Source organism: Poecilia reticulata, chromosome 5, assembly GCF_904066995.2.
Source record: "Poecilia reticulata chromosome 5, P_reticulata-male-v2, whole genome shotgun sequence".
NCBI classification, from domain to species: Eukaryota; Metazoa; Chordata; class Actinopteri; order Cyprinodontiformes; family Poeciliidae; genus Poecilia; species Poecilia reticulata.
Window position 1 is genome coordinate 25,331,281 of NC_088834.1, and position 17,987 is coordinate 25,349,267.

At 40.0% G+C, this 17,987-nt stretch overlaps 2 protein-coding genes across 4 annotated transcripts in view; both read left to right on the forward strand.

Moving 5' to 3' along the window:
• Nucleotides 1–1,099: 1,099 nt before the first annotated feature.
• Nucleotides 1,100–6,209, forward strand: kbtbd8 (kelch repeat and BTB (POZ) domain containing 8). Its single transcript, XM_008409565.3, has 5 exons — nucleotides 1,100–1,256; nucleotides 3,077–3,284; nucleotides 3,382–3,688; nucleotides 4,507–5,326; nucleotides 5,398–6,209. Exons 1-5 carry the CDS (start codon nucleotides 1,241–1,243, stop codon nucleotides 5,859–5,861), a joined length of 1,815 nt encoding a protein of 604 aa, XP_008407787.1. The 5' UTR covers nucleotides 1,100–1,240; the 3' UTR covers nucleotides 5,862–6,209.
• Nucleotides 6,210–6,351: 142 nt separating this feature from the next.
• LOC103465047 (monocarboxylate transporter 2-like) overlaps nucleotides 6,352–17,987 on the forward strand; it is a 31,180-nt gene continuing 19,544 nt past the window's right edge. For 2 of the 3 annotated variants that reach the window (XM_008409566.2, XM_081607362.1), the window contains exons 1-2: nucleotides 9,666–10,835; nucleotides 16,667–16,810. In XM_008409566.2, the coding sequence (XP_008407788.1) occupies nucleotides 10,595–10,835; nucleotides 16,667–16,810 (385 nt within the window). In that variant the 5' untranslated portion in view covers nucleotides 9,666–10,594. Of the gene's footprint in view, nucleotides 9,455–9,665; nucleotides 10,836–16,666; nucleotides 16,811–17,987 lie in introns of those variants that run through there. The other variant, XM_081607363.1, reaches the window with a different exon arrangement.

Below are 17,987 nucleotides of genomic sequence, written 5' to 3' on the forward strand. Positions count from 1 at the left end.
CTGGTATGGCCAAGCAGTGAGTAAACAGTCAGACCACCAAGGCAAACATAGCTGTTGTTTGTGAGCAGGTTAGAACATAAAAAAAAAATTTTTTCTTTTTTTTTTTTTTTTTAACGCCTGTATTTCTTTTTTTTGTGTCCACTGACTGTCGGTATGAAACATAATGGACATTCTCGGATCTCGCCAAATGATTCACTGCAATTTGTTCACACCGCATTGGTTGAGTTTGTTATGTAAAAATCCAACTTTTTAAGTCTGAAATTCAAACTGAGTGGAAGTCCAAGGGGATTTTCTGAGCCAGTGGTCAGAAATCTTCAGACTACCATTGCTAAAAATCTGAGCCTTTGCTCCCCCTACCATGCATCAACGAGCCTTAGGCACCCTCTGACCACTTCATTTTTGATACACACTAACCACTGCAGAAGAGATACACCCCCCATAGTTCTACGGTTTTGAAGGTCATGTAACCATCATAGGCTTGGCTTTTGCAAAACACCCTTTCAAATCTTCGGCCTGTCTAATCTTCCTGCTTCTGACAATGTCAGGGACAAAATGTTTAGTTAATATTTCCCACCTCCACTCACAGATGTCTTGATGAAGATATATTGCATTATTCCATTTGATGCTGGTAACGTTGTGTCTGACAAGTGTACGAAACACAAACGTGCAAGTAAATAAAATTATATATTGTTTGCACATTTGCATCAAATTACCCTGTGAATTCCCCAACTAAATTATGAATTAAGCAGGCATACAAAAACCCATAACGTAATGTTGCAATTGATCATTTTTTTCTTTTTAAAAGACTTAATTCATTTTTTATGTCAGTCATGATAGCTTATTAAGTGCAGAACTCAAAATTGAGCAAACTACACGTTTCCTCTTTTCCTGGCCCCATCTCTTTACATTTGCTCCTTTCTAGTTTTAAAGGAACACATGTAAACAATCCATTGATTTGTGGCTATTTCATTTTAAAACTATTCCGAAACAGATTATCAATCAACTAGCAGCAATTTAAGTTACAAAGTTTGCTCTCTTACTTTGCTCGCACCTGTTAATGATCATCACCTCCGATTTGTAGCCTCACCCACCATTAACTTTTCTCCCCTTTGTACCAGACAAACAGCATCTGATTGGCTGTCGCACGAGAGCCCGTCTTGTGATTGGCCGCTTCTTGTTCCGTTGTTGGGATGTAAACTCCCTGACGTTTCTCGGTCTGCTCTGAGACAGACTGGGGAGAATGGCTGCCAGTGGAGGTTAGCAAAGTCTTCATTGTTTTCTGCTCTAACCACATTGAAATAACGCTTTTTAAAGTCGTAGCGTGCGTGTTTAGCAACTTACAGAGCACGACCTGTTGGACGAGTTAGAATTCGTAACACGTTGCGTACTCGTCGGAGGAAGTCATGCCTCTTTATGACTACTCCAAACAGTTGTTTGTCGTTGGCTTGGCTAAGTTGCTAACGTTAGCTGTGTGGCTAACTTTCGGCCGGTTAGCTCGCTACCCACAGCTGATTGTGTAAACACTTGTCACAAGAGACTGACGCTAGACAAGTACCATTCATTAACGATATCAACACAGTCATTTGGGTGATGTCGTGTTATGTAGCTTTATAGTTTTAAACGATGTGTCTGTAGATGCTAAAAACACTTTTTGCCCCTTGTAGCTGGCAATTTTGTGTCAAAGAATGCTTGCTAACATTAGCTCTCTGCCTATGTGCTGCTAAAAGTTAAGCTTACACGTCTTCTAACCTAAATGGCAATATAGCTAATTTTTTATGGCGAGCATATTTCGCTACTCCGTCCGAATTTTGCCAAGTTTGTCCTCACTCTTTTCTTTTTTTCCGCTACTAAAAGAGACGTTGGGCATTCGACATGTTAGCAAATTAGCTACCACCTGGCGAGACAGTAGTTTCTATTCATCCATTGCCAGCCTTTGTCCTGTCAAGAAGGAGTTGGTGTTGCTCAACACGAGGTATGTGTTGAAAAGTACTTCAAGTCTCTCCAAGACGGCAAAGCTGCGGTTTAAACGTCGTGAGGCCAGTCATGCAGCTCTGACATGTAATAATAGTCATGTTGTAATTTAAGGTTCCTATTTTAGGGAAACGCAACAGAATCAACTTTGTTATAAACTTGTATATTAAGCACATGTCCGATTTGAACCTCGACCCAGAGTTGGAAACCAAACCTAAAATGAGTTTTAGAATCCAAATGAGCCTTTAAAACAACTCGGAATAACTTCCAGTTCACTGACACTACAGTCATTGAGCTTCATTGTTTCTATTCATTAGTATCTGACTCTAATGTTGAAAGAAACTGAGTTCATGCTTTTTAGATAATATAAAAAGGGGGGTGTGGGGGGTAATGAATGGTGCGTCCAATACCTTACCTGACCACATTTTTTGTGAATGGAACCATCTCAAAATAGCTGTATTTGTTTCACTTATAAGCAAAATAATCATCTTTAGGCCAGCTGACTAGCAGGGTTTAGTAAGACGTGGAGGAGGTATGATGTGTTGCTCTGTTTTTTTTTGGTTTTTTTTTAAACTTTCAGTGACGTTTTAATAAGACTATTGGAAACAGTGCTTTGGTCTCAAAACTACATAGATTTTTGGTATTAATTCAAACCTGTGGTATAGCTTGACGCCTATATTCAACCCTTGCTGATACATGGATATACAGACTTATGGAGAACTTAAGTTTATTATGCATTCACATATTCTTAAATGAGATTATTTTCAGACTTAGGCATTTTAATAATAAAAAAAACATTTCTGATCTCAGTTAAATTATTCAGTTTTCTGTTTAAGGTGTAGAAGTATAAATTCGGCTGAGATATCGCAAAGATTTTCTAAGACATAGTGGAGTGAGGATAAGACAGGAGATGCTGTTGAAATGGCATAAATGTCCTTTTTTTTCATGGCATTGATTTGTTGAGAGTTGGTCTTAATTTCTAATCTGGAAACCTAATCTGAGCAGGTTTGGTTTCCAGCATAATTTGTTAGTTAAATCCCCATGTGTATTGTTTTTAGTTGTTTCAAAAGGTGAAATAATTTTCTCTCCTTGCATCATTCTTTAGAGGTAGGCAAGCTGTTACAAGTACAAAATGGGACACCTCCAGCCACCAACTACAACGGGGTAGATGCTGTCCACGCCTGCAACGTCCTTCAGCAGCTCAAAGCTTTGTACGATGAAGCACAACTCACAGATATTGTCGTAGAAGTGGACCACGGCAAGACTTTCGCGTGCCACCGGAATGTTCTTGCAGCCATCAGCCCATACTTTAGGTTGAAAATGATTTGACATAATACTTTTTGGCTGTTTAAACAATGCTAGACATGAATTGGTACGACTGATTTCATGGGGTTTTTTTGTTATCTTTAGGTCCATGTTCACCAGCGGCCTTACAGAGAGCAGCCAGCGTGAAGTCAGAATTGTGGGCGTGGAATCTGAATCCATGCACCTTGTCCTTGACTATGCCTACACCTCCAGAGTCGTGCTCTCAGAGTCCAACGTCCAGGCTCTGTTCACGGCAGCCAGCATTTTCCAGATCCCTGCTCTGCAGGATCAGTGTGCCCAGTTTATGATCAGCCGACTTGACCCTCAAAACTGTATAGGCGTCTTCATGTTCGCAGATGCATATGGACATCAGGAGTTGAGGGAACGCTCGCAGGACTACATCCGCAAGAAGGTCAGTTAAACAATTTGGGATAATTTAACCCTTGTTTACAAATGGGGTCCAACCGACCCCACACTTGTAAAACTTATTAGCCACAGTCCTCCACATTAGCCTCAGTCCTCGCACGCACAAGGGTTAAAGGGGACCTGTTATGCAAAGTTAACATTTTGCATGTTTTTATACTTTCATCTGGGTCTCAACTGCTGTTAAAAATAACCTGGGGGCTGGGGGGGGCCACCCAGGTGTTTTTTTTTTTAATTATTTTTTATTTTGGTGTCTGGAAAATGAACCACTTAAAAAAATTCTCAATTGTTGAGTCAGTTGACGGTCTGTGCCTTCACCTAGCAACCCAAGAGGTGCTCCAGCATGTTTGATCAGCTGGTTTTACTGCTTCAAAAGAGTATTGTTGTTCTACTATTCAGAACCATTTCCTGTATTCTTGTTTGTCGGTGGCTCTACTACTGCTTTTCAAAGATGTGCAGTTGTATAATTGTGCATCTGTTTGCAGCCATTTTTGCATGGGAATGTAAACATTAAGTTGACATGGAAAGGAGCAGCAGCTCATTTGGATTTAAAGTGACAAGAGGCCCTGAAGCAGCTCATGCTGAAAGTGGATCAAAATAGTCAGAGCTGACCAGACTGAGATCTGATTATCTAAGACTGAATTTGTGCAAGAAATGCAATTAACATGTTTCGTATGTTAAAACATACAAAACGTGTGTTTTCTGGACCTGTCCAAGAAAACATAATGGGTCACCTTTGTCCTGTAAAAGTCCTCCTTTGCAATCGGTGCGTTTGTGTGCAGGCCTAAACTTTGCATCTTTTGTCAGTTCCTGTGTGTTTCAAAGGAGCAAGAATTTCTCCAGATGACCAAGGAGCAGCTGGTCAGTATTCTTAACAGCGATGACTTAAATGTGGAGAAGGAAGAGCACGTCTACGAGAGCATCATCCGCTGGCTTGAGCACGACCAACCCGGCCGCGAAGCCAACCTCGTCGAGGTGTTTTCCCAGTGCATCCGTCTGCCCTTGCTGGATGAGGCCTTTCTCAGTCGGATACCCGCGCCTTTCGCCTGCGCCCTGTTGCTCTCTAAAGACCCCGCCGAGGCAAAAGCTCGTCTCACTGGCACAAACGGCTGTCCACAGCGTCTGGGCATGACCGCCTCAGAGATGGTGATCTGCTTTGACGCAGCCCATAAACACTCAGGAAAGAAGCAGACGGTGCCTTGCCTGGACACGGCCACCGGACGAGTGTTCAAGCTCTGCAAGCCACCCAACGATCTCAGAGAGGTCGGCATCTTGGTGTCGCCAGAGAACGACATCTACATTGCCGGCGGCTACCGACCGAGCAACAGCGAGGTTTGCATCGACCATCGAGCGGAGAGTGACTTCTGGCAGTATGAGCATGCAGGAAACCGATGGCTTCCACGTGCTCCTCTGCTGAGGGCGAGGATAGGATGCAGACTCGTGCACTGTTGCGGGAAACTTTATGCTCTAGGAGGCCGAGTTTACGAAGGGGACGGAAGGAACGCGTTAAAGTCAGTGGAGTGTTACGATGCCAGAGACAACTGTTGGACTGCAGTCAGTCCAATGCCAGTTGCCATGGAGTTTCACAGTGCGGTGGAATATAAAGACCGGATCTATGTCCTCCAAGGTGAGTTTATTCTCTTAAAGAAAAGTCTTGTGTTCATCGCTTTATAATCAAAATCTTTAAATCCTTTTCAGGTGAATGTTTCTTCTGCTATGACCCCCGTAAGGACTATTGGAGCCATCTAGCCCCAATGAGCGTCCCTCGGAGTCAAGGTCTGGCTGCCTTGTATAAGAACTGCACCTACTACATTGCTGGAATTTGCAGGAACCACCAGCGCACCTTTACAGTGGAGGTCTATGACATGGAGAGCAACACATGGAGTCAAAAGAGAGATCTGCCCTTTGACCAAGCCACAAGCCCATACATCAAGGCCATGCTGCTGCAGGGAAAGTTGCACCTGTTCGTACGTGCCACGCAGGTCATGGTGGAGGAGCATGTGTTTCGCACCAGCCGCAAGAACTCCCTTTACCAGTACGACGACGAGGCAGACACGTGGACCAAAGTCTATGAAACCCCTGACCGTCTTTGGGATTTAGGTCGCCATTTTGAATGTGTGGTGGCCAAACTTTACCCACAGTGTCTACAGAAAGTGCTTTGAGCTAAACAACGAACCGGATCTTATCAGGCAGGCAGGGGAAGTGGCGTCGGTCCTGCCTGCCTTGTGCCTGGTGTTACCTTGGGTTTTACACCATGCGGACTGATTTTCTTTTTTTTTTTTTTTTCCTGTTGTCTTAAGTTGTTCACACTTTGGTTTAACATGATCAAAATGGGGGTGCTTTAAAGATTGCAGTATTTTTATTTTTTTTTTCTAGACTGCACCAACTACACACACTGAAGCATGTTTAACAAAACCCTACAACAAATCATAAGTGCAATTATCCTATTTTTGCTTGTTGTTGAGCCATGTTTGTCTGTTTTGTTTGAAATTAAAAGTTATTGATTATTATTTTTTTAATGTTTGGCATGCTAATGAGGGCCGTTTGGAGATAAGGATGCTATGCGTCACCGTAAAGTGAAAATCTATATATATAAATAACTATAAACTCTAAATTAATACGGGTAAGGCGAGTACCATAGCTCATTACTAGGTTGCTAACTCGGAGGCTTGTTTGTATTTTTTTTATTCTCCTAGCGTTTTAAAATGCAGAAGCATGTTTGATAGTGTTAGGCATGGGCTGGTACGATAATTATAAATTTAAGACAAATGACTAAGATGATTTAACTATTTAAAATGGATAAAACTTCCTACTACTTCAAAAATATATAAAATTCACTATTACCATTTTTATACCATGTTAGTCGGGTATAGATGCATTAAAAAATTTAAGTGCCCATTATATTTAGCAGTAGTTCACAACTTGTTTTGTGCAAATATTAAACATTTTTGTCATTCAGCTTTTCATCAAATGGCACGGGTATATCAAGCTGATATTAGCTGGTTAGTCGGTATTTGCTCTGGAAAGTTTTAAAACACACTTTTAATGTCAGTTTTCTATCAAAGTCAACAGCCCCCAATGTTTAAGCTAAAACAATCCCAAGACTGGAATTCGGTAATTCTTACCTTGGTGCATTTCTGTGCAACACACCAATGTGTGTTAAAGGCGCCAGTTGATGTGCATTTTGTGTTGAAGTGCACTAAGACGTTCCCCTTCAGAATGCTGGGTGGTGGTCCTTTTATTTCACACCAGGGAAAATCTCAAATGGATCAACTTGTCTTTTGGTTAAGCAGTAGGGAAAATTAGAATCCTTGTTCCAACCAGCTGAATGGTGGTGCAGAGCAACAGGTGGGAGAAGAGTCTATGCTACGTCTGTATGAAACTGGAAGATGTCAGACATCTTGTTGAAAAGGACGTCCACCTGTATGAGAAATATTTCATAAAACTTTTCAGATCCTTGAATCCTTAGTAGTTCAAAGCCTTGGCGTTCAAATAACCGGCCCATGCCTAGATTGATTTACGACCCCATCTTCACAAGCAACAGCATATAAAACCACATTGTATGGAACTAGATCTCTTGTTTCTTTTGGATACCGATCGAATGCGGCTCACACTTCCCACTTTTTTTTTTTGAGTTGGCATCCGTTGTGTGTCATATGCAAATATATTTTAACTTAAGTGAAGTCTTGGAGTATTCACTCTCCACATTGGAGATATATGGACAGAGTCAAATCTTTGTGCTAACACTAAGCGGCAAGTTCCGACCAACTAACAGGTTTACCTCAGATTCATCGGACGTGGAGAAAAGGGACATCTTCACCCCGTTTTTTCTTGACAGAACAGCCGTGTAAAAAGCTCTGCTTGGCATTCGGATGTTCGATTGGCTTTCGGCCTTACGTAATTTTCTAGAAGATTGACGGGGGGGAAGCAAAAGCATTTGAGGTCTTGTTATAGTCGTTGTGGACATTGAAACTAATTTTGTGGTAGCAATAAATCAAGGAACTGTGATTAGGCTTTATTATCTTGTATTACCTTAGTGCATTAATGTTTTTGTTTGCTTGTCTATGCTTGTGGGGGGAGGGGGAGAGATTTGTTAGTACCAGTAATTGTTTGGCGGTTGCATGGGTGCAGACTTGGACTGATGTGTAATTTGGTGCAGATTATGTGTGATGCCAATGTGCCTGTGGCTAAAAAAAAAAAAAAAGTGAGAGGGGGCATCCACATCCACATCTCCTCATGAACATTTGAAATGTCAGCTCAGCATTGCACTGAATTGCTATTCACTTCAGTTGTCCTTAACTGCAAACTTTACGATGCACCCTCTCAAACAAGACCTACGCAAGGGTCTGGAGTTTGTTCTAACAGCCATGAATCTTGTTTTTTTTTTTTTTTTTTTCTTACCACGCCGTCACTCGGGCACAAACTGTTGGTGCTGCTTTTTTAGACAATCTCGTGTAAAAAGAAAAAAAACCCACAATCGACTTGTCCTCCCTGTCGGAGTGATTTGATTTTTTTTTCTCTCCAGTGCTCAGTTTTCTCATGCAGGTTCTCATGTCATCGAAGCACTTCACGCATTTGTTTGTTTTTTTGTTGCTTTTTTTTTTTTGACATTACCAGAAAAGAGTGTCCCTCTATTTTCTAAAACGTTTCAGTAAATATATAGATATATAGCAATCAACAAGAAGGTTTACATGGAAATGAATCTTTTAACGAGTCACATTCAGCAAGGACTTTGAGGACATGTTTACTTCTCTGAGAGAAGGTCCACTGTTCGAAAGACATTAAGCTGATTTTAATCACACTGCTTGAACAATAACCTCCAAAAGTCACTCCTTCACAAGTGATCTGTGTGGTCCGAGCCTCACCAACATGGCTCCAACGTGGCCACTCGAGAACCAGGAACGGAGAACTCTCAGGATTTCTACTGATACACAGTACTGTATTTAATTTTGTTTTGTGATGTGTAATATACTGTACTATAGGTTTGCTGTACTTGCACAGTTTTCTAAACTTATATTCAGTTTCTTTTGTAACTTGGAAAAAAAAAATAGATGTGATTTCCTTTTTCTCGTCTCAAGTGGCTGTTTTATTATTTTCTTTCCTTATGTGATTATCTAATTTGTTATTGTAGTGTAATCCTCTTACGAGAAAAAAAAAAAAAAAGATTACCTGCACGAGTGCTAAATTAGATTTATTTTGTCCTGCCCTGTAGTACATTAGCTTTTGTAACATCTTGCTCCATCTTTTGATTATTTTTAACACCAGTCTTGCCATAACAACAAGCTAAAACAAACCGCTTTCTGTGTCACGAGAAGCCTGTTCGGATCAGCTATACGCATTGTTCATTGGTGCTATTCCATTGTTTTAATTTCTTTCCCTCACTTTTACTTTAAAATATTTTTGTTTTTTCTTTGGGTTTCAGGTTATAGTGGTTGTTGAGCTCAACTGTGAACTTCACATTGCACATAAATGAAAAATAATAATAAAAAAAAACTTATTAAGATTGAAGTTTATTTGTTTTACATTTGACATGCGAGTCGTGACTGATGGGTCTAGACAAGAGAGGAAGAGAGTCAAATGTAGCGGGCCAGCTTCACTCGGGTCCTCCAAAACAGCGATAAGTAGAGAAAAAAAAAGCCCTCGGGTCAAACGGTGCAACATGTGACCAGGCGTCCAATGAAGAAGGCTGCTGGTCAAACTTCTGTCTTAATTTCTTCGAGGCTCTCAGACGGTCTCCAGCCGCGCTCTGTGAAAGGTAAGGCAACAATTTCGCGGGGTGTTTCTAGAGACAAGTGCTAGGATCCACGCCACGCTTTGTTTTCAGGGTTTTGATAACCGGCCCACGTGCGAACAATAACCCAACTCCGCGTGCTCGTTTTTTTTTTTTTTGAGCTTTTGAAACTTGGTCTTAGTGCTTTTCTGTCATTTTTTCCCCCCCTAGCTGAAAATACGCATCTTTTTTGTATTAACCGTGTTGTCGGGCGTATCTGTAGCGAAGTTGTTTTTAATCCTTGGCGTGATGGTGACGTAAAAGCCGACGTTTTCTGTTTGGCTGCAAACAAAGCAAACAGTTGGGGCCGAAGCTGTAACATTTGAAGGGGGAATTCTACAAACTTATGTCTGAAACATTAACCATTAGATGTTTAAGTGGATTAATTATCGACGTTTTGTGACGTAACAACAACCCAGTCAACGTTGTTGGTTCCTTTGTAGATTTATTCTTCCCCAAGTGCGTCTGAAAAGTGTGGTGTGCGCATGTTTCAAACCCGTTACAGTTTCATTCAGAAGCCCCCTAGCTAGTAAATGGAGTCTAACTTTGCTTAATTTGATGTCTGTGTGCATGCAGCTGTTCTATGAGGGCCTCAGAGTTAGAAAATTAATTTATTTACATTGTTGCACATCAATAAAAGAAGACACAACAGATCAGATTAACATCCTTTTTAACTCTCGTTCTAAATGTGGGGACCATTGACAGACGTATGCTGTTAGATTTGCAACAATCTGTCATACACCACACCATGAATGTGGTGACAGTGGAAAGGAGAAATCCTGTTAAACATGAATAACCCTCCGGTAGAAAGCGTCTCATTTTGAGCTGCCATCTGATTGACAGGGTTGAACAGACAACCTCACAAAGACCAAGGAACAAAGTAGACGGGTCAGGAATAAACTTTTGAAGAAGTTTAGAGCAAAGATTCAAGCCAGCATCCTAAAATGGACAAAGCAGAGAAGAGCTGCAAGCAATGATGCATGATTTGTTAGCTTAAGCACATTTTCAATTGTATCCTATTCGATCATAGTGACAGATTCTTGGTTTTATTATTTTTAAACTATTCTCTTTTAAAGGAAGGCCTTGTTTTAGCTCCATTTGTGTTTGTTCTTTGACAACTTATTAATGTCATCCACTCTGAACAGAAAGATGCCGCCTGCACCTGCAGATGTGTTGGGTCCCAAGCCCGTGGACGGGGGCTGGGGCTGGATGGTGGTGCTCGGCGCCCATATTTCCATTGGATTCGCATATTCCACTCCCAAAGCCCTGTCCATTTTCTTCAAGCCGATCAAAGAAGACTTGGGGGCCAGCTACAGTGAAATAGCATGGATTTCCTCCATCATGCTGGCTGTAATGTATGCAGGCGGTGAGTTTTTATTATGTTGCCCTGTTCAAACAGAGAAATAATTACAGCTATCAGGACGTTCAATGGTCAACAAACAAGTTTAAATGACCTAATCATGGAACATGAGGTATAATAAACTCCTAGTCTTTTTTTTAAAACATTTATACTGAGGTGAGGCAGGATTGGGGGTTTTAAATACAACAGTATGGCACGGTTATGCAACATGACATAAAACTGATGTCTGGGTAAGTACACACACACACATTTCTGCAAAATAGTTTTTCAAATTGATATACATAACACCGTTTTGTCTCAACAATTTGATTCAAAAATTTAACTTGTGCAAACGTTTACCATTTTCATTGTACAATAGTGTTTTTTTTTTTTTATCAGCTGACGTTTACTTATAGAGCTGCAGTGAGCCCACAAAGGAAACGTGTCCTAAAAGCTGTGATCCATTACAAGGTCTGCAGTCTGCAGCTTTAAATTAGCATCTTTTACACAATCAATGTGGACTGTGGAGAGGTTTAAAAGTGTTCCAACAATAGTTAGGATTCATATATATATATATATATATATTAAAAAAAAATTCCCTTCTCATCCTCCGCGGGTGGTCTGTTTCATCCTCTGAGCTCGGGTCCTCTACCAGAGGCCTGGGAGCTTGAGGGTTCTGCGCAGTATCTTGGCTGTGCCTAGAACTGCACATTTCTGGACTGAGATGTCTGATGTTGTTCCTGGGATCTGTTTGAGCCACTGCTCCAGTTTGGGGGTGACTGCCCCGAGGGCCCCGATGACCACAGGCACCACTGTGGTCTTCACCTTCCAGGTCTTTTCCAGTTCCTCCCTGGGGCCCTGGTATTTCTCCAATTTCTCATGCTCATTTTCCTGATGTTGTAGTCACTTGGTATTGCTACATCCACCACAACGGCTTTCCTCTGTTCTTTATCCACCACCACAATGTCCGGTTGGTTCGCCATACATATATATATATATATATATATATATATATATATATATATATATATATATATATATATATATATATATATATTTGGTGTTAGAAAACAGCTTATTGCAGTGGCTCTCTCATGCCAATAAGTAAACTAAAGCTTCATTTTGGCTAAACCATAGAATCCAGTTAGCTAGTTTAAGTCGGCAAAGCAGCAGTCTCTTTGTATGGAAAAGTTAACTTAGAAAGATGTGACACTGTTGCTTTAGATAAAATTAAAATTACAGAATTGCTCTTTTTAACAGTGCAATCTCTTTTTGCAGTTAAAATGCTCAAAAAGAAATGTATGAATACCTAAGAAACAGCTGAAAATATTCAACAGTCTGGTGTGTGTATTTCCTGATGCGGTTTTATTACCTAAACTATGGAAAATAAACCCACACATGTCACATTAAAGCTTAAATTGTTCCTTGAAAAAAAATTTTTTTCTTTACAAAGAGAGCAACCAGTGTGTGGTCGTACAGTCAACTCATTCCTACAGACAGATAATGGATAAATTGGCTTCACATGAGTGGCTTCGCTCATTGACGTAGCTTTAGGGGGGCTAATGGGAGAAGTGTTGCCCATGTTATTCTGTCACCTGACCCAAATTCAAAACTCATTAGGAATATGCCCTTTTTCTCATTTATCTTATGCTACATTCAGGGAGACATTAATATTTTAGCTGTTTTTTTTTCTTACATTAAAATGACTTCTCTGATCCCAGAAGTTCTTTTTCCCTCTCTCTCATTATTCTGGCATTTGGCAAAGAGATGATTTTGCGAACCCTTTACTGATGTAAAACGGGGAAAGTTTAGTCTGATTTAATGTCAGACATTTAAAAGAAGGGTTAAGTGCCTTTTTTTTTAAGTGCTCGTAAATGTCTGGTTTCAAGTGTCGGTAGCATGAGACTTTGTAGCCAATCCTCCTTCACATGGTTGGACCGCTCTGTGGATACTCCCGCAAATTCACTACAGACGCCTTTTTCCTCCACTGCTGTACACACTTGTATATAAATACAAAACTATATTCATGAAGGCAAAAGCAGTTGGCCACAATGTTTGCTAATTATGTAGCAGATATATTTTGTTCTTTGTGATTTTATGCTTTTATATGTTTTAATCAACTCATTTCTTTGAATACATAGGTGTTGTGTAGTAATCACTCTCATTATTTGGTTTTACTTATTTGGCATTATGTGTGTCGTGTCCCTCCTCTTACCCATTTTGTCCTTTTCCCTTTGTGTTCTTACAATCGTTGCGGGCTGTCCAGTCTACTGCCTGAGTCAAATAGAGACCGTCGTGTCGTTAATTTAAAAACGTCAAATGTGCAACAAGGGAAATGTGTTTTTTCTTCTTTTTTTTTTCTCCTGCTGTCAAACAAATCCGCCTCTGACACTACAGAGCAACCAGACCCACCTAAACTGTTTCCCTAAGCAGCCAGGGCAGGGCACAAAAAAAATTAATAAATAAAATGTGCATCTCGTTTCAATCTGTGGGGATTTGGGTCATGGGTAGATGACACAAAATATGACTAAATCAAAGTGTTGTGGAGGCTTCACATGAGCTCATCGGTGGCTGCTTTCAAGGTGACAGGAAAGCGGGGCATGTAATCTACCTGTGCTCAGCTCAGGGAGGCCTAAGCGGTGAAATATACGGCTCCGCCGTGGCTCAGGCACAAGACTTTATCATATTGTCCTTGGTGAGGCTTCAGCAATGTCACCCAGTGGAGGAGAGGGACAGTGGGATATATCAGAGGAAGGGTTCAACACACTGGGGTCTAACACTGTGTCCCCATGGGAGAGACATGACAGCCTCTTCAGAAAACCTCTGACTCAAGGAGTCTGAATGATAAACCTATAATGGAAATGGAAATGGTTGCAGAAAGAGAGATGGTCTGTGGGGACGCGGCTGCACTGAGAATGATGAGCTATCTTTGACCCCTGCTTTCACCCCCATAATGGTTAAAAAAAATACCACAGTATAGATATTTTTATGTACAGTAAATAGAGTTTGGAAAGATTCGTTTTGAAGATCACATAGAGAGAATTTTCTTTTCAGTCTTTGCTCACATATATGGAAATAAACGGTGGTTTTCGGGAGGCATCTGGAAGTTATTTGAGCTGTAATTTAAACATTAATCGTCAATCGATCATTGAATGAAGCTTTGCTTGTGCAGCACTTTCCTTTTCATACAAGTAAATCAAACACAATGTGCTTCACATAGTTTAAAAAAAGAATTCAATGATTATCAATCAATTTATTCAGATCTAAAAGCAGCTGCAGACTGCAAAGATTTTGTGATGTTTAATTCTTGGCTTAAACATTGCCTTTCGTTTTACTTGTATTTATCAGTGGTGTTAATTATAATTAAACTCATCAGTAAATTAAACTCATCAGTAAAAGAATTTCTGTATTATTAATTGGAGGGATTAATGGTATTTTTACACATTACAAAATTTCTTACCAGACTCCTCCTTGCAGTCATAAATTATTGAAATTAGAGTGCGGGAAAAAGTTACAAATGAAGTTTTTTTTTATTTGTTGTTCAAATCTACATTTGACTCAATTGACTCACTATTTTCTCAATTAACACAAGTTTATAATACAAACATGTTTTGTATTTTTTAAAACCAGTAATGTTTTGCTAATGTTGCACATATAGGACATCCTCACATATTGGAAAAGAATGGCCTCAGATGTCAGAACATTGACAAAATCCATCAGACCTTTTGACTAAATGGCATCAGAATAAAAAAGTCTTAGCAAAAATGGCTTCAGACGTATAGGTCATAAAGAAACAGCGTCGGAATAAAAAATTAAAAACAGTCGTTTCAGAAAAGATAGCAGAAAGTTTTTATTTTGATGCGTTTTTCTTTCTGAGACATTTTCATCTGAAGCCGATTTTCTCAAGACCTTTTTGTGTTTGTGACAAAATATGGTCATTATATTTTATCACAATATTTTGTGGCACTATTGTAATGATAAAAAGTATTTATCTGCACCTACTTTGCAATTTATTTATTTTTTTTTAGCTAACTGTATTTCTGCCAGACAGCAAATTTCTGCTTTTTAAGAAAACAGGCATTTTAAACAGGCTTCATTAGGACACCAGTGAATGAAGAAGTAAGATTTCTATCACAAAACTGCAGAGCAACCAACCACATTTACCAGACAACAGAGCGCACCTGATTAAAAGTCGCATGCTCTAATTTCAGAAAAAAAAATCAATTTTGTACTCTACAAGCCACACCGGTTTTAAAGCCTTTGCATTGTGAAATATTTCAACAGAAAGATGTTGCACGTGAAGATTTTTTTAACTTTTGATTTAATCTATATGGTAACATAAACAAATACATATTGCAAATACTTTTATTCAAGCAGTGCCTGCTACTTTTAAATATACGCAGCTGGAACCGCAACGCTGCGCCTGGCCCACATGAGCTCAACCACATCCCCAACGCGTTGCGCGCGTCATGTCCTCCTCACTGGAGGAAGTGGGAAAAATGAAAAAAGTGTTAAAGGATTTAAAAAAAAAAAAAGTCCCATTTGGCTCACACTTTCTGGATATATACAACATGAACATATCAAGAATTTAATACTGCTGTTGAGACATTAACCGCTCAAAACATTACAACCAAACCAAAATTATTTTTGCAACACGATTTTAACAACTGGAACATGAGACGGTCAGATCAAGTTATTTCAGAAATCATCAGACGTCTTATTCATTTCAAAGCTTGGTATTTCTGTTATTTTGTGTCTAAGCAGACCAATCACTGCATCGACTTGCTTAATCATAAATGTACTTCTCACAATAGGCTTGGTTCTCATTGGTCCTCTGAATCTGGGATCTACAGAAACACAATAAATAATCTGTTTGACATTCAACAACACCAGGTGCTAGAGGTCACTGCTTTTGGATGTTGAAACGGAAAAAGGAAAAAAAAAATGGTGCTGAGCAAACAGTGGCTCTGATCGGACCCCAGAACAGATTTGACAGAACTCCTCTCAAACTGAACCTAACTTCAGTGAAGGTTTGTGAAACGCCAACATTTAAATCCATGAAAAACAAAACATTTAGGGACTCCGATCTGAAGCAGGTCAGCTGAATGAAGCAACTGTAGATTTAAAACATGCATTTTGTCAGAATGATTTGATTCAGTGGAATATGAATCCCTGTGAGATGAATGTGCAGCTTGCCCTTATCAGAGAAGGTTGCAGAGTGACTGGTGGTGCAATATCACTCTTTCAGACAAGGTTATAATGATGGAAAGGTTGACAGGATATGAAAGACTGTTCACTTGCTGATTGATCTCTAAACAAAGCACTGTGCAATATCAGAGGGGAGTGTAATGAGTCACCGGACAGTTTTATTTATTTTTTTTTGTGCGTACTGAAGGTTTTCCATCATCTTGGTCAGAAGTTCTTTCACCGTGGTTTAGGTACACGAACTTACCAGCTTGTCTAGAAATAGTAGATGAGGCAGCTTGATCCTTTTGAAGTGAACGTGGCAGGTTAATGTTCTGACATTCTGCAAACTTTTAGAGATGCAACCTATGGGAAGAATAGCATTACAAAAAAATATTTTGTTTGCCTTCAGAATTATCCCCAGCTTTCTGCAGATGCTATAGTTCCAAATGCAATCTATGGGGCCAATGGGGAGTAAAACATGTTAGGAAAACAACAACGTGAAGACCACATGTCTATTTCATTTCATTCACAATTACACTTCATTTCATGTTGGCCTATCGCATAAAGTGCACTTTGGAATTTCGGGTTTTGATGGGACAAAATGTGGAGACATTACAACGAGGTGTAATAAAAGACTATCCCAGTTATTGTTTTCCCCTCCTCTTCACCAGGTCCAGTGAGCAGCGTGTTGGTCCGTCGCTTTGGAAGTCGACCAGTGGTCATGGTGGGCGGACTGATGTGTGGGGTTTCTATGGTAACGGCCTCTTTTGGGAGCTCCATCGTTTACCTCTACCTTTGCATTGGCATTATTGGAGGTATAGTTCAGGTTTTTATTTATTTATTTTTTTTTGGTATCATAAATGTGATTATTTTGACTGCTTTTTGCAACACCTCAACTGCCTGAATGTTGTTCGACAATATTTATTTAACTTATTTTGAGATTCAAATCGCTTTCTCTTGTTTGCCGTTTTGCTAATTGTTCCTGTTCTCAGTGGACTATTCGCTTGGAGGCAGAGGAATTTGCAGAGTTTTTTCTTTTTTGTATTTGCTAAGAAGCTCTTGATGCAGAGCTGTCTCCACCGATTTGGCCTCTGTGTCATTTGTTCCTGGGCTTTGGGCATCTGCCTCAGCTCCTGAGGTGCAGTTAGAGCGGCAAGAGAACCAGCACCATGACGGTAATTAAAACAGAACTATCTCTGATCCCAGAGAGCACAGGCTTTAATCGGCCTCCGTCGCCTTCCTGCAGTCTCCAATCACGGGTGTCGCATGGGGGCCCTCCGCCACCCTACGAGGCTCATTACTCCGCCGACGGTTCCTATGAAGCATTAATAGTCCCAGCAAGAGGCTAAGCTGCGTCCCATGCCCAGGGGCGCCGCTTTGCTCCCTTGCATAGTGACAATATGGCTTCATTCAGCTTTATCTAGCAAAGGTAGCTAAATAGATGAGCATTTACTGCAAAAAAGACTCTCATTTTTTCCCCCTCTTACTCTAATGTTCTTTCTTCCCCTTGAGATTCAGTAAAAACAACAGTGATTTACACAACAGGAAATAGTTCAGTACTTTTTGCTGCATCTCGTTAAAATTACTTTAAACTGTGTAAAAGGGGGGGAAAGAAGGAAAATTTTAGATGTTTTGAAACCGTAACTCTTCAAAACCTTCGTAAACCTTGTTACCAGGTACCAACCAATGCCCACTTGCTACATAATATGTATTTAACCACATGATTTTTTTTTCTTCACAAAAATTCATCGTCATATTAGTGTAACTCTAATGTAAATTATATAAACTTCATCACTCTTGTTTTCCCTGTTATAGTTAATATCTTCTGCATTGCATTGTTTGAAGTCCACAGCCTTAACACATGATACCAAATGCAAATATTTACATTTGGCTTACAGTTGTTATTATTGAAGTTGAGCAATAAGTGTTTGCAATGCTTAGGTTGTCATTGTGAAGGCTTAGATGAAGTTGTCTTGCTCTATTGATGCTATA

Excerpts from the sequence above, each read along its gene's own strand:
- kbtbd8 (XM_008409565.3), top strand. Across the intron at positions 3,689-4,506 it reads AGGACTACATCCGCAAGAAG|TTCCTGTGTGTTTCAAAGGA; the intron begins GTCAGTTAAACA and ends ATCTTTTGTCAG. Across the intron at positions 5,327-5,397 it reads CCGGATCTATGTCCTCCAAG|GTGAATGTTTCTTCTGCTAT; the intron begins GTGAGTTTATTC and ends AATCCTTTTCAG.